This window comes from Pteropus medius, unplaced genomic scaffold (genome assembly GCF_902729225.1).
Source record: "Pteropus medius unplaced genomic scaffold, Ma_sr-lr_union100, whole genome shotgun sequence".
In the NCBI taxonomy this organism is placed as follows: domain Eukaryota; kingdom Metazoa; phylum Chordata; class Mammalia; order Chiroptera; family Pteropodidae; genus Pteropus; species Pteropus medius.
The window spans coordinates 572,261-588,651 of NW_024344241.1; the positions used below are offsets into that span (position 1 = coordinate 572,261).

Consider the following 16,391-nt stretch of genomic DNA (forward strand, 5'->3'; position numbering starts at 1 on the left):
GTAATTTTCTCAAAGAATAGAACATGTATTTCAACTAAATTTAATTTATTTTTAGATTTCCATCTTCTTTAATTGCAGGCATTTTTCTAGGTTCTTTGTATTTATATTTTTATACATATTTTCTGTACATTTTATTAATCTTTAATTTGAGATGTTTCTCACAGTAAGAGTTCTTAAAAAATAGTGGTACATTTTACTTATTTTGAGAAATCTATCTGATTTCAAGTAATAAGACATTGGCATAGAAAATAAAGGGAAAATGAAATTTTAGTGATCCATAAAAATATTACTAACAAAAAGGCAACATTTCTCAGTTAGTTCCACTTTCAAGGTTTAATTTTTTTCTGTATGAATGTTTTCTCTGTTTTGTAATTTTTTTTCTGGTTGTTTTTCATGCAAAAGTTATTATAAGCAGCATTCTTTGTATTTCTCTAAAGGACAGTGTCAGATCCTCGATTAATTTTACAAAGGTCATTTGGAAAAGCCATTAAAAATATGCCAAGTAAAAAAGATTAGCACAACACAGGGAAAACACACTTTTATAAACATATATATTCAGATATAGATAAGGTATTATAACATTATACAATTTTGACGTGTTTTTCTTGTGTACCTCATGCATTATTAAAAATAAGAACGTTTCACTTACTTTTTCTAGGTGATCCCAGCTGACACATTCCAAAGGCATCAGCAGGTTACTGTTATTTGTAAACATTTCATCTTTTTCTTATATAAAAGGATCTGATAATTAAATTAAGTAGTAGTTCTATAAAATAAAATGGACTTTCAAAATAATTAACCCACATTTAAATTACTAACACATAAACATGGGTGCTAGTTAGCCTATGACAAATGCATGTATCCATTTCCACTTTTGAATTACAAAATTAAACAATATTACAACCTCTAATTTCAGCTGTGGCAGAGTAGCTGGGATCATACTAGCTTTTCTGCTATAATCAACCATTAAACTGGAGAGAATGTATGAATCAACTGTTTTGGAACATTGATTATCATGAAGCAAGAATTCCCTGTTCCTCAAGAGAATAAAAACTTTTGAAGCAAACTCTGGATTTCTACCTAGGCACAATATTCTGACTGTATGTAGAGCAGTGAAGTGGAATCCAAGAAGAGAAAGTTCCACTGAACTGAGAAGACAGATTTTGGCATTCAGGGCAACAGAAGCATCTAGGATCTGCTGAGCAGAACAGAGAGCAGGGAAATATGCAGAGGGGAATCTGAACTCAGCATAAATACTCCCCCATAAGTTGTTGGTTCACTGAGACTAACTAAGGGTTTGCTAAGTGAACCTGAGAGTAGAGTTGGAACAGAAAATGAGTTCAAGCCAGGAAAGGCATGTTAATACCTCATTATCAATTTGATGGCAAATCGAGATGTGAAAAATATGTATGTTAGTAATAAAGACCATGTTCTAGAGTGGCTTACTCTAAGGCTGTCCTAAAAAACCTAAAACCATGCTTCAGAAAGATCAGCTGAGGAATTAGAATTTTGAAGTTAAATTCTGATAAGTGGCTTGGAAACTGTTTTTTGTTTGTTTGTTTGTTTGTTTGTTTGTTTTCAGACATGCTGTAACTAAATGTAAATTTAAGCCTACATATTTTAATGGAGTTACCCAGTAATTGAATTGTTTACTAAAAACATCAACACCTTTCTAAGGAAGATAAAAAATTCAGTCTTTTACAGTGTCCATTATATTATCTACAATTACTAGACATAAAGAAAAAAAAAAGACAAAAATATAAGCCTTAGGCAAGGAAAACAGTGAATAAGAATAACACCAAGATGATTCAGATGTTAAATTTAGCAGGAAAAGCCATTAAAATATCCATTGTAAATATGTTCATGAATTTAAAGAAATTACTGTATAGTATCTACAGGAAAATATGGTGTTAATGAATGGGTAGGTGATCTCATCAGAGACCCAGAAATTATTTTTAAAAAGTAACCAAGTAGAAATCGCAAAACTGTAAATCCAAGAATTAAAATAAATTTACCAATCTTAAATACAGAAAAGAAAATGTTGTGATAAAAGTGAAGAGAGACTCAGAGACCCATGGGGCAATATTATATAATTTATATACATGTAGTAGAAGTCTTAAAAGGGAAAGAGGGTCATAAAAGGGAAGAAAATGTGTATTAAAAGAGTAATGAATGGAAATTTCCCAAATTTGGTGGAATACATTGGTGTATAAGCTGATTACCCTTAGTGAACTCCAAAGAAATAAATACATGGGCATCCACACTTAAGAATATCTTAGTCAAACTGCTGAGCACCAAAGTTAAATTAAAAATTTTCAAAGTAGACAGAAAAAAACACATATGTAGGGCAGCAATGAAATGTTAAATGGCTGACATTATCAGAAACAGTGGATACCAGAAGTTAATGTAATGCGATATTTCATGTGTTTACAAAATGTCCATCTAGAATTCTGTATCTAGTCTATGGCCATGCCACCCTGAAAGTGCCTGATCTCGTTAGATCTTGGAAGCTAAGCAGAGTTGGGCCTGGTTAATACTTGGATGGGAGACCGCCTAGGAATACCAGGTGCTGTAGGAGTCAAAAACAAACAAACAAACAAACAAACAAAAAAACCCTTAGCAGTAGAATTATGTATCTAGTAAAAATATCTTTCAAAACTTGAGGTTGCTATAAAGACATTTTCAGATAAGAGAAAGCTGGAATAATTTTTCTCCAACAGAATAGTGCTACAAAAACAACAACAAGAAACTAGAAAATGTTCTTTAGGCTGAAGGAAAATAATACAAGATGGTTCACAGAGGAGAATGAAGGAGTACCAGAAATGGCAAATATATAGGTAAATATTAAAGATATTTCTAATAATTTTATTAAAATATAATGTGCTGTTTAAATAAAATAAGATGCAATGTAAGGTGGGATTATAAAGCATGTACTGATAAAGACATATAACAGTAGCTGAAAGGATGAATGGATGGGAATTGGAATTATGCTTTTGTAAGGTTATTACATTTGTGAAGTGAGAAGTGTGAAGTGGGTAATGTGAACTGTCAGGTGTAAATTGTGAAATTCTATGACAATGACTATAAATACACATGAATAATTTTAGGATTTATGCTGTTAGCTCTAGAGCAAACAGTAAAACAACCTCAAAGATGTAGAAATAATAGAAAAGAATAGAGAAAAGGATAGGAAGAAGAGAGGAATAAGATGGACTATTAAAAACACATGTCAGTTGCCCAAAATAAGGCAGGAGGGGTTCAACTGAGCAAAAGGGACAAAGCAAAAATGAATAACAAGGTGGTAAACAAACTCAGCCATATAAATAATTACCTGAAATATTCAAAACTAAATAATTAAATTAAAAGGCAGGGATTGTCAATCTAGATAAAAAAGCAATACTCAATAGTAGTATGCTAGCTATAAGACAAGCACTATAAGTGTGTTGAAAGACAAAAGTAAGATGAAAGTGAAAGAACAGAAAAAAATATATCATGTAAACATTGCACATAAGAAATCTTGTTTAGCTACATTAATATTAGAAATCTGATAGATTTTGAGACAAAGATTTAAGGGACAATTCATTAGGAAGATATAACACCTAAATATACACCTAATTGCAAAGATTAAAAATTCATGAAACACACTGAAACCATCAAAATTCTAGTAGAAGATATAGGTCATAAGCTCCTTCACACTGGACTTGGTGATGAGTTCTTGGATTTGATATTGTAAACAAAGGCAACAAAAGCAAAATAAACAAGTGGGACTACATCAAACTAAAAAGCTTCTGCAGAGCAAAGGAAACCATCAACAAAAAGAAAAAGCAACTTGCCAAATGGGAGAAAATATTTGCAAATCACATATCTGCTAAGGGGTTAAAATCCAAAATATATAAAACTCATACGGCTCAACAGCAAAGGAAAAATTGAATTTAAAAATGGCAGAGGATCTGAACAGGCATTTTTTCAAAGAAAGCATACAGATGACCAACAGGTACATTACAAGAAGGGCAACATCACTAATCATCAGGAAAATGTGCATCAAAACCACAAAGAGGTATCACCTCATGCCTATTAGAATGGCTATCATCGAAAAGACATTGATTGCTCTTGCCTTTTACTATAAATATATTTACAGGGTTTGAATGATGAGGTGAGTACCCATATGAATGAGGTTTGTGGTGAATCATCAGTCTGTTGTTATTCTTATTAACACCTCTGCTTTCAATCTTAAATAATTGGTTCATATTTCTAGTCAGGGCTAATAAAAACAAATGTTTTCAACATCTTTTAAAGGCTTTACTCTGCCTGTGGTTTCTTTCAGGGTGGCTTCAAAAATTGAGAAGGAAGGTAGGGCTTGGTTACATTTGTCTCTATTTCTGAGTGCTATGCTTCTATTCCTTCTCCTTCATCTTGTGAATATTGGTTATTGATCCCTTTAGAATTTGATCAGGAGCAGTGAGGTGTAGAAGACAGAGTTGTCATGATTGTAGGAGTTAGGTTTTTAAAAGATGACGCTTTCTTTCACGCTTTTATACTTTCTTTAGACAGTCACTTTCCATATCCCTCTCTTTGTCAGAGGTCTCTCACTCTGTGCTTGTTTTTTACTGCTACTTTATTAGAATCGCGCACCTGACAGAACACTTGTAAATTTGTTCTCAATGTATATGACTATAAATGCTGAAAAAGTAAAAGAAAGTAGTCAATTCTATGGAGAAGCACAGTAGAACACACACATTAAGAGGGGAAGTGAAAAAAGAAATGAATATTATCCCAAGCAAATCAGCCAACTAAAAAAAGGAAAGAAGTAGAAAAGCAAAATAAATAAAAAATAAAATAAAACATACCTTTTTAATAATAATATGGTAATTCCCCGTTAAAAATCAGTCACAACACGTTTAAAAGAAAATCCCAGCGACATTGTACTTAAAGAAAACATACAGAAGACAGTGATAAAGAAAAGTTAAACACTTATGGATAAACTGATACCAGAAAATTAAAACAGAAAATAAAGCTGTTATTGGAGGCAATGTCGACATCAAGTAAGCTGGCATTTAATGTTTAAAAGGATCTAAACAGTAAAAGAAGGACATTTTGTAGTGATAAAACGTATAATTTAAGAAAAAGACACAATATGACACAACCTATATGCAGCAAATAACAGAGCAGCTGAATATGAAACTAAGTTTTTTTTTTTTTTTGTATGTGAGGGGATATAGATAAAATGAAATTATAGAGACCACTTTCTCTGATCATAATCTAATAATACTATAAATTAATAATTGAAAGGTGATTTATTGGTGGCAAAGATTTGGGAAAATCGATTTTCTTACATATTGCTTTTGGAAATGTGTAGGTTTTACTTTGTTAGTTTTATTTTTAGTTTTTTGGAAATCACTCAAACATCTGTTAACATTTAACATATGTAGACTTTTTAACCCAGCAATCTCACCCTGAATATCTCTTCACAGGAATAAAAGCACCAGTATGAATGAGTACAGATACAAAGATTTCATTGCATCATTCTTTTTGATAAGAAAATAAAAATGAAGACAAGTGAATGGTCATAAGTAGGGAATGGTTACATAAATTATGCTACAACTGCAGTGTAATATTTTATACAGCCATGAAAAATAATAGAGACAGGAGAAGCCATGCTGAGACTGGTAGGAAGGGTGTGGATGCAGGATAGGCAGGCCCCATACCTACCTGTGGCAGTTAAGAATTGAGAGGGATATCTGGGCTACAGAGGTCCCCCCTGAGGAATGAGAGATTTCAGCCCCATACCAGGCCCCCCCAGCCTAAACCACCAGTGCCAGGAAGAAACTTTCCCACAACATCTGGCTGTGAAAATCAGAGTGCATTCTATCTGGGTGAAACAAAAAGCTACTGAAGTCCCAGATATTCCTCTTGAAGGGCCTAATTACAGATTTACTAGTGATGTACTCATTGTTTCTAAGCTCTAGCACTGGGGCAGCAACTCAAAAAGCACTAAGGACATAGAAGAGGAACTGAATTGTCTGGCTTCAGGGCAAGGGCTGAAGGGGCAGCTTTCTCCCAGACAGAAGAGCTGGCAGACATCATTGTTTCTTTGTTGAACTCTCCCCGTATGCAATCTGCAGGAACAGGCAGGCACCTACTCTGAGTATCCATCTACTTGGCTAACACTGTTTGCCTTGCCGTGATGATTCCCTGAGACCTTGCTACATCCAACTTGCAAGTTCATCCAAGGCACTTCTAAGGGCTTTTCCATTCAAATGACATGTCTTGGTCATTTGCAGACATTTCTAAAATCTCTCAAAGGTTCACAAACCTTAAGCAAGCAGTGTCTGGCCTCGGCGTGTCCCATACTTTTTGCTAAATGACCTCAAGTTTAGTACCAGTGGCAGCCAGCCTCAGTTCACAGCTTAGCCTTCCCCAGGTGCCACTAAGCCCAGCACAAGAAGCAAGCCATTTGCAGATCACTTTGTAACTTATACTAGGTGGTCCTAGGAAACATAAAAATTGAGATAGAAAACAGAAAAAAAGAAGTCAGAAATGCAGAACACAATAACTGAAATGAATATGTGAGAGGGATGCAATAATAGATTAGATAAAGCAGAAGATTTCATCAGCAATTTTGAAGACAAGGTAGTGGAAAACACTCAATCAGAACAACAAAAAGAAAAAGTATCTAAAAAACAATGATAGTTTAAGGGGCCTCTAGGACAACATCAAGTGTGCCAATATTCGCATCATAGAGGTACCAGAAAGTGAAGAGAGAGAGAAAGAAATTGAAAACCTATTTGAAGAAATAATGACAAAAAACTTCCTTAACCTGGTGAAGGAAGCCCAGGAAGCACAGAGAGTCTCAAACAAGATGAACCCAAAGAGGCCCACACCAAGACACATCATAATTAAAATACCAAAGGTTAAAGATGAAGGAAGAATCTTAAAAGTAGCTAGAGAAAAACAGTTAGTTACTTACAAAGGAGCTTCCATAAGATGGTCTGCTGTATTTTCAACTTTGCGGGCCACAGAGATTGGCACAAAATATTCAATGATGAACAGCAAGGGCCTACAACCCAAATTATTCTACCCAGCAAGGCTATTATTTTGAATTGGACAGATAAAAAACTTCCATGACAAAAGCTAAAGGAGTTCACGACCACCAAACTAATATTACAAGAGATGTTAAAGGGACTTCTTTAAGAAGAACATAAAGATAAAAAAAAAAAAAAAAACAAAAAACGAGTAATAAAAAGGCAAGAACTACATATGTATAATTTCTTTAATTGTAAATGGATTAAATGCTCCAATCAAAAAGACATAGGGTGGCTGAATGGATAAGAAAACAAAACCCATATGTATGTTGCTTACAAGAGACTCTTTAGATCAAAAGACACACATAGGCTGAGAGTAAAGGAATGAAAAAATATATTTCATGCAAATGGAAATTTGAAAAAAAGCTGGGGTAGCAATTCTTAGGTCAAGTAAAATGGACTTAAAACAAAGGCTACAACAAAGAGACAACAAAAGACCCAGAAATTTAACTTCTGCATATTTATCTGAAAAAACCCAAAACACTAATTTGAAAAGTCATATGCATCCCTATGTTCATTGCAGTTTTATTTACAATAGCCAAAATATGGAAGCAACCTATGTGTCCATTGATAGACAAATGGATAAAAAAGAGTTGGTACATATAACAATGGAATATTACTCAGCCATAAAAAAGAATGAAATCTTGGCATCTGCAACAACATGGATGGACCTAGAGGGTATTGTGCTGAGTAAAGTAAGTCAAACAGAGAAAGAAAAAAAAAACATTTGATTTCGCTTATATATGGAATCTAAACAACAAAATAAATGAACAAACAAAACAGAAACAAACTTACAGATACAGAGAATATTTTGATAGTTGCCAAATGGGAAAGAAGTTAGGGAGATGAGTGAAAAAGGTAAAGGAATTGAGAAGTACAAATTGATAGCTACAACACAGTTATGAGGATGTAACCTGTAGCATAGGAGATATAGTCAATAATATTGTAACAACTCTGTATGGTGTCAGATAATTCTAGGTTTCTTGTGGTGATCACTTCATAAGTTATATAAATATCTAATAACTGTGTTGTATACCTGAAACGAATATAATATTGTATGTCAACAGTAATTGAAAAATTAAAAATTATTTAAAAAATTATTCACATCAACTGTTAAAAAAATAATAAATTAAACCTATGATTATTAACTGAAAGGAATTTCATGACATATTTTTGGCTGTGAAAGGGTGTAGGCAGTCATATACAGTATAAGATTTTCTTTTTTCTTTTTGTGCAACAGTGAAAATTAATCTGTATCCATGTGTTCATAAGTGTGTGCTTGTTTATATCTGGTGAAATGAGCATAGAGTAAATAAAATGGGTTATCTGGGGCAGGCTGAAGGAATGGGTAGGGGTTATGGATGGAATATGTGAAGGAGGATCAAGGGAAACAATCCATTTTAAGTAAAAGGTATTTAGATGTATATTTTATGACTCATAGAGAAGATGACCATGATTTTTTATTACATGATAAAAACATGATTCTATTTGTTGAGTCTTCATTTATCTATCTGTCTATCTACCTAATCTATCTTATCTACCTATATTTATCATTATCTATCTGTCTATCTGTGTGTATGTCTATCTATCTATCTGCCTGGACACGTGGAGTTGGGAAAGTGAGTAAAGTTTAAGTCAGGGTTATGGCAAGAGAACTTCTTAATGAGATATAAGAGAATGTGGCAAATGATTAACTGTGAATGACAATAAAGAAGGAAAATGCATGGAAGACAGAGAGGTTTTGAGTCTCTATGTCTTGGAAAACAGCAAAGTAATGTAAAGAAATAGGGAATTCAGGGAAGGAGCTATTTGAGAGAAATGAAAGGTTGTTCTGTTTTATATGTCTGAGCCTGGGTTTTAGAACTCGGTGGTGTCATGGTTGCTTAACTGAATGGGAGTGGGAAAATGTGAAAGAAAATCATGCAAGAAACACATGAGTTCTTTGTTTACTTATAGTTTGTTTATGTACATTTATATAGAGTGGAAAGATTTTGTAAGCTTATAAGCAACATGATTATCTAATATTGAAAACTATATCTTACACACATTCACATACACTCAAAGAAATTAAAAATCACAGTACAAGTAGAAAAATATTTTGAACCATTGTGTCAAGCAAAAAGTTGATATCTTTGATATGGAAAGATAAAAATTCTAAAGAATATGTGAATATTCCAACTGAAAAAAATGGGGATGGGAATTTACAACATAAAAAGCATAAATGCTCAGCAAACAAAAATATTCAAATTTATTAGAATTATAGTATTGAAAATTTAAATCACAATGAAATATTGTTATTTTATTTATCAAGCAGGCAAAACTGAAAAATATGGTAAATTTTGGTAAGCATGTGGATAATAAGATATTTTCATGCATTGTTGGCTGGACTTTGAATTTTGGTAGTTCTTTTTGTCAATTCTGAGTTTTTAATTTAATATTCCTTAGATACTCATTTTGTGAAAATAAACACAGATAAACATCAATATTTTTGTAAAATTTGTTCAACATGATGTAAATATCCAATCAAGGGACACTGGTTAAATAAAGCCATATGATGCACTGATTAAAAATAATACTTTGAGGAATATTTAGTAACAGGTAAGAAATATAAGTGTAAAAAGGGATGTAAACTGCATATATGGTATGATTGCAATTTGATAAACAATTGCATTATGTACACTCATAAAATGTATGATACTTATTACATAGTATATATAACTATATAAAATGTATATTAATAATCATCAATGTATATATACTTACTATATACATTTTTATGTATAGGAAGATAAATTTTAGAGCAAAGAAAGGTTCTCATTTTACATTAGAATAAAGAAAAAATAAAAACTTTTAGGAGACTATTTCTTTGGTAGGGACTTTATTATTTGAGTAGGCACAACATTACTACATTTTAACATCTAATATAAATTCCATTAAATCAGGAATTGTTCATAGTAGACAGAATTTCTAAGATAGTTTCCCAAAAATGTCTAAGCTCTAAACCTGTACTCATCAGGAAGGAGATTATCAGGTGAACCTAATATAATTACGTGAGCCTTTAAAGGAAAAAACTATCTCAGGCTGGCAGCAGAACAGGAGACAGAAGGAAAAGTTGGAGAGCTTCAAAGCATGAGAAGGGTACATACATCCTGCTCTTGCTGGCTTGAAGGTAAAGGGGACCACATGAAAAGCATGAGAAGGAAATGAATTTTGCCAAGAACCAGCATGCCTAGAAGAGGATTCCAAGACCTGCATGGGAACTGTAGCCCTGGCTGATACATCGATTTTGATCTTATAAAACTTTAAGAAGAGGAACCAGTTGAGCCATCTATGCCCAGATTTCTGACATGCAAAAACTGTTAGCTAATAAATAATAAATAGATATTAAGTCACTAAGTCTGTGGAAATTTGTTCCAGCAGCAATAGAAATGAATATATTATTCAATGTTTAAAAATGTGTGTTAGTATAAAATGGGGTATGGTTCTCAAGTAAGATATAATAGAGTGATTAAATGTATAGGCTTTGAGGTCAACTAGAACTTGAGTCTAACGTTCAGATTTTTCCCTGATTAACTGTCTGATTTGGAGCAAGTTTTTTGATCTATCAAAGTCCCAACTTCCAAATCTGTCAAATGGGGTAATGATAGCTCTTTTAACAGTTTATTTGTTTTATGTTTTTGTGTGTGTTTGTGTATACAGCATAATATATCTGAAGTTCTTAGAAAATGCTAATAATAAATTTTATTATTATTTCATATTTGTTATTTCTAGCTAGCAACTGTGCACTGAGAGTTTAAATTATAAGGCTTTAAAAAGAATATTTAAAATCTAAATTTAAATGTTTTTTCCACTTCCTTCCATTCTCCTCCCTTTCTGATCTTGATTTTGACCATATCAACCTCACTATCAATGAATTCGGTTTTAGACTCAAAGTAAGGAATCTCTTCCAATGGTTTATATGACCTTCATTTCAATAGACTGAACTGTCAGGGTTCTCACAGAAGGGGCATGTGACCCATTTGACTCTCCAAGGAAAAGGATATTTTTCGGTTTCTGACTTTAGTTTGGTATGGTGCCCTGGGAGCGGAGTCAGAAAATACAATAAAATCATTGCTGCTCAAAATGCCTGATCCACACAGACTTAGGTTGGGGAGAAGAGACTGGCTGGGTCATCTTAAGGGACAAAAAGTTTTCCAAAGGTTGCAGACATGGACACAATGTCCTAAAAACTTTATATTATGGCAATCTTATTAAAAAATGTCCATAGGACAATTCCAAAGGTCAGGGGATGGCAGCATTCAAACCCTGGAGGGAGAGAAGAGGACAGGCAGCAAGGCTTTGGCTGCTTGTGGTATATGATGCATGTATATTTTTTAAAAAAAAGATGCTGAGTCAACCTCCTTGTCAAAGCTGTGGCTCAGCTGAGGTACTCCAAACTCTAGCAGATTCTGGGTCAGAATATTTGTCACAAGACCCTGGGGATAAACCTTGGCATATAGGTTGAAGTGAGAGGTCAAGTCAATGACTTGAGAGTCATAGAGTTGCAGTAATACATGCTTATGTGATATCTCTGTTTGTTTATAATTTAAGAAACATTTGTTGAACTCTATTTCAGGCATTGTGCTAGACACTACAGGAGAAACAAAAATGAACAAGTTTTTGATGAAGAGAAGTTGTTCTCAATTGGGGGTGTTTTGCCAACGTTTAGAGACATTTTTTGGTTATCACAACTTGGGGAAGGGTGGGAAAGTGGAAGGTACTACTGGCATCTAGTGGGTAGAGGCCATGGGTGCTGTTAAACATCTTACAAAACAGAGGACTGCTTTTACAACAAAGAATTATCCAATCAAAACTGTCAATAGTGCTGAGGCTCAGAAACTGATATAAAACAAGTCATGCAAAACAGGAAAAAAGTGTCTCAGGTGGGAAGCACTGAGTACTAGCAGGGAATAAAACTCCCTAGTCTCAAGGTTTTATACTGAAATATTGGTAGGAGGTACTAAGAAGTTTCTTTGAAATCTTGATCCCAGAATCATAGCTGATCATAGAGAATCCTACTCAGATGAGGGTAGGAAAGCAGATCAGACACAGCTGCTACTTGTAAATTGCAGCCCTGTGGTGTGGCCAAGAGTAGAGATCTACTTGAAGTTTATACATTGACTGAATTAAAACTGGGAGTGTAAAACAGCTTAGAGCCTCCTTAGAATTTTTTTCTTTTACCCCCACTTGCCAGGCCTTATATAAGCTCTTAAATTTCTGCAGTGTAAGCCTATATATCCTCTGAAGTGAAATTTGTAATACATTTTTTGCACCTTTTGTTTTTAACCCTAGGGAGCATTTCTAATAAAATTGATTCTTGCCCTATGGACTGTGATATCGATCTCTTAAAAGAAGACCAAGAATTACACAATAAGGTAAGATGAAGGCTGTAGAAGTTGGCTTTAAAAGGACCATGAAAACAGCAGTCTCTGATTGTTAACTATGATTTTTTAAAATATATGTCCAGGTAGAAAGTAATTTGGTCTTCAAAGCAGGTTTTGAAGTACGGGAACTGCTAAAGCAGCTGACGTTTGTGAAATCAGTAATGCCAATAAATTTTTATTACATCCGAATCAGACTTCTTTAAGCTGTTGAAGACTTTAGTTAAATTAATCAGTCTACATGCCCTGGCAGGATGATTAGAAAATGTGCTGATTGTACTACTGTGCTTTATTTGGCATGATCATGGCTGCCATGAAGTCGGTCCAGAAACTATCTTGATAAACTTATATAAATTATGTAGCTTGGGTTTCCAAATGTTGGTTAAATTAAGTTTACTGGTATTATTAGATGTGGTTTTTAGATACCTAACCATTTCAAAAATCTTTATCTATGTAGACCAAGTGACTGAGTATTAAGTATTCAGGAAACTTAGCTTGGATAGAAAGTTGAGGTAAAAGGATTGCCCTCTACCCCTGCCCCTTCCCATACAAATGGTCTGAATCATTATCTCAATCCTCTACTATCCTGACTAAATAAATATATAGGCCACAGAGACAACTTTCATGTCTTTATCTTTAAAGTAATTTTTTTTTTCATCTATAATTGTGGACCAGTATCTGATTAAAGAAATGACTGAATTTTTAATGTTCAGATGACGACTTATAGCGTTTACAATTGTGGTTGTTTTCATACTGCAGCCTGTATTAAAAAAGAAAGTTTAGCAATAAAAAATTTAGTGAACTTTGCAACAATGAAAGATAATATTTACTGAATGCTAGAAAATTACTAGGTTCTAGGAAATGTTCTCAGTCCTCTACATCAAATGACTCATCTTATTCTCACAACAAACTAATGGAATAGAAAATATTATTATCATCATTTTCCTTATTTTACAGGTGACAAAAATAAGGCATGGGAGATGGAGTAAGTTAGCCAAAATAACTTTGTTAATAAGTGTATAGCTGGACTTTGAACACAAACTGTCTATTTCTAGAATCCATATTTGTATCCGTCATGAAATTATACTTCAAAAATGTGTCACTGCTTTCTCCTCTCAGCCAGGTATATGTTTTCTACTTCTTAAGTCTTATAACCTTAATCGAAAAGCTAGAATTTGAAAATAAAGAACCATTTGCTGGAAAGAAAAAAAGACCACATTTTTTAATACGTATTATGTATTAGATACCATTATGTATACTCTTTGGGAAAATAGAGAAAGGATATGCCCATGAGACTTCTAGGATATTATGTATCTAATATTAGCCTTTTAAATATTTTTGTAAAATTCTCATACCAATTGTTGGGCTTAAACTTCGGGATTACGAAAAAGGCTGAAGTAGGTAAGGTGAGAAGAACACAATTATCTAGAAAACCCCCAAAGTTTTTTCTATATTTTCTGAGTTTGCACATTCAATTAAGGATTTCTCTTTTTCATTTTATTTTTAATATTATATTCCTAAAGTGGAGTCAATTGCTTGGGAAAGTAAGCTATTCCCTGGGGGTCAGGCACTTTGGGAAGGTGTCTTAAGTTTGACTTTCTTCAGGAAGCAGCTTGTGCCTGTCGGGAATATTTCTCAGTAACATGGTTGTTGTAGAAAGACAAAGCCAAAAGTTACAAGCGACTCAAGTTACAAGCGGCTGAGTACTGTGGTTAAAACACTTACTAAAACACTTACTAAATCTACATCTGAGACTTCCTATTCCAATTTAAGTGTTTTCTTTTTTATTTCTTCTTATGGTATTAGGACTTAATTTGTATCTTCAATTGATATTAAAAACTCTAACCTATACAATTCATAGGGTGGCTGTGGGAAAATAAAATTAATGTTGAACATCACATGTGAAGCATCAGTTTTCAAATAACAGATGACCAGAGAACAATTGGAATTTGTGGTCTTAAATGGCCAGAAATGCTAATTGTTCTCCAGAGGGCAGAAACAGAAGCCAGGGTGTTAGTTAATTAAGGGATCTTTTCAGGTACATCGTGAGCTACACAGCCAGTGATACCTCTGGGTACTGCTAATGGAAAGCCTGTTCTGAAAAATTATCTGGTAAACACATCAGACATGAATTAAAGAAAGAAGAAATAATGTTCTTGCTGAATAGTCTCAGGATTTAGACTGGATTTAATTTAGAGCAATGCTTTTTTTTTTTTTTTAGATCATAATAATAGCACTGATGGAATCGAACATGATGTCATATTTATTTGCTTTGATACTTCAGATGCACCTGGTGTTTGTTGTTGTTATCTGTGACTTGCTATTTTGTGATCTTATTAACACAAGCCTCTCAGCAGAGTACCTTCACCCCAAACCTTCCTCTTCTGCCGTCTTAAAAAATGGTGCACATCACTTGGGCAGGCATTAAAGCGTCGGTACTGCTTACTTCTGATCTTCCCAGGGTAGTTCAAAAGCGTTTGTAATCCTCAGGATTCAGCCCTTTATTCACTATTTCCTCTTTCTAAGGCTCTCTCTTTTGATGAAACAATCCCCTTGCTCTTCATCTGGCCAGATGGGCAGATGAACAGTGCTCCTCAGAGCCCCGCACAAAGATCCTGTAAGGACTTTGGAGGGGAAAATGCTGCTGCTAAGTGGAGCTTAATTGTGCTAGCACCATAATGCTTTTCCACTGCACTGTCATTGGCCTGTGAACTGCAAACTCTCTCTCTCCACACAAAGGCTTGCCCTCTCACCGGTCCCATCATTATCACCCTTCTCCATTAACCAATTGTTCTATGGAAGGAATTAGGGCTAAGGGGCAAAAAAAATTCTGAACAACAAGATAGGAACCCTAGGAGTTGCTTCCTACCATGTAACACAATGAAACAGCCTTATCATGTCATGAGGTAGACAACTTTGAGACTAAATATATATTGTCTTCCTATAATATTTCCTACTTAGCAACTTCATAGAAATGTTGTAATAAATGTACAAGGAAGAATGTTAAATATCTCATTGATTAATGTTGATTAACTAAATAGTGCGTTGTGCCAGATGCTACTTATATACTTAATATTCTATATCATTATAAGTGCTATCCTTCCCACTTCTAGAAAATTGTTATAGCTGTTATCTCAGTTTATCTCCATAAAAATTCTATTCTGTGCAGGACAAATATTACCTTCATTTTTTCAGGTTAAAAAAACTTAAATTTATGAACTTTAAATAATCTAAGTTTTAAAAATACTGAGAAGGCTTAGCCGAATGTCTTCTGACCATCCCTTATTGGCCTCTTTCACTATAACACTCTACATTTTAGTTTTTCAAAATTCTTTAAAACACTTCTTGCTCTCGTTTTATGTTGTGTTTGAAAGAGTACTAATTCATTATTTCCTAACCAATTTAGTACTTGAATGGCAAACCTCATAAGCCAAATTTTTAGTTCATCAACTTGAAAATCATAATCTGAATTTTATCAGTTTATATTTAAATATTTCCTGTTGATTTCCGCAGTGAGTTGGAGTATGAGTAACCATGCATATAACATAAAATGTGACATTCCAGAACAAATTTGTACCACCGATTTCTTTTTTAAAGTATAGACATTCATCTTTCTAGAGACATTGCTATTGGAAGAATCTTTTTTTTTTTTTAATGATGATTTTGTTTGGGTTCAAGGTACAAACAGGAATTAGAGTTGTAATGGGCCAGGTAATCTATTGTCTGTCTTTTAAATGTTGATGATATCCTAGTTAAAACATTATTTCTCAAGTATAGATTCAAGATATAAATTTGTGGTTGACAGATTGTTTTGATTCCTCCATGTGAGCAGACTCATACACCCTGGTACTTACTTGAGAATTTCCCTGCACATATTTACCTCCGTTTG

General features: G+C 33.7%; 1 protein-coding gene and 1 pseudogene across 1 annotated transcript in view; both read left to right on the top strand.

The window, feature by feature from the left end:
- The window catches only part of LOC120607731 (uncharacterized), a 223,827-nt gene that overhangs the window by 137,304 nt on the left and 70,132 nt on the right, over positions 1-16,391 (top strand). The window contains exon 13 of the mRNA XM_039869492.1: positions 12,414-12,496. Within this exon, the coding sequence (XP_039725426.1) occupies positions 12,414-12,496 (83 nt within the window). The remainder of the gene's footprint in view (positions 1-12,413; positions 12,497-16,391) is intronic.
- On the top strand, positions 2,460-2,578 carry LOC120607754 (uncharacterized; annotated as a pseudogene).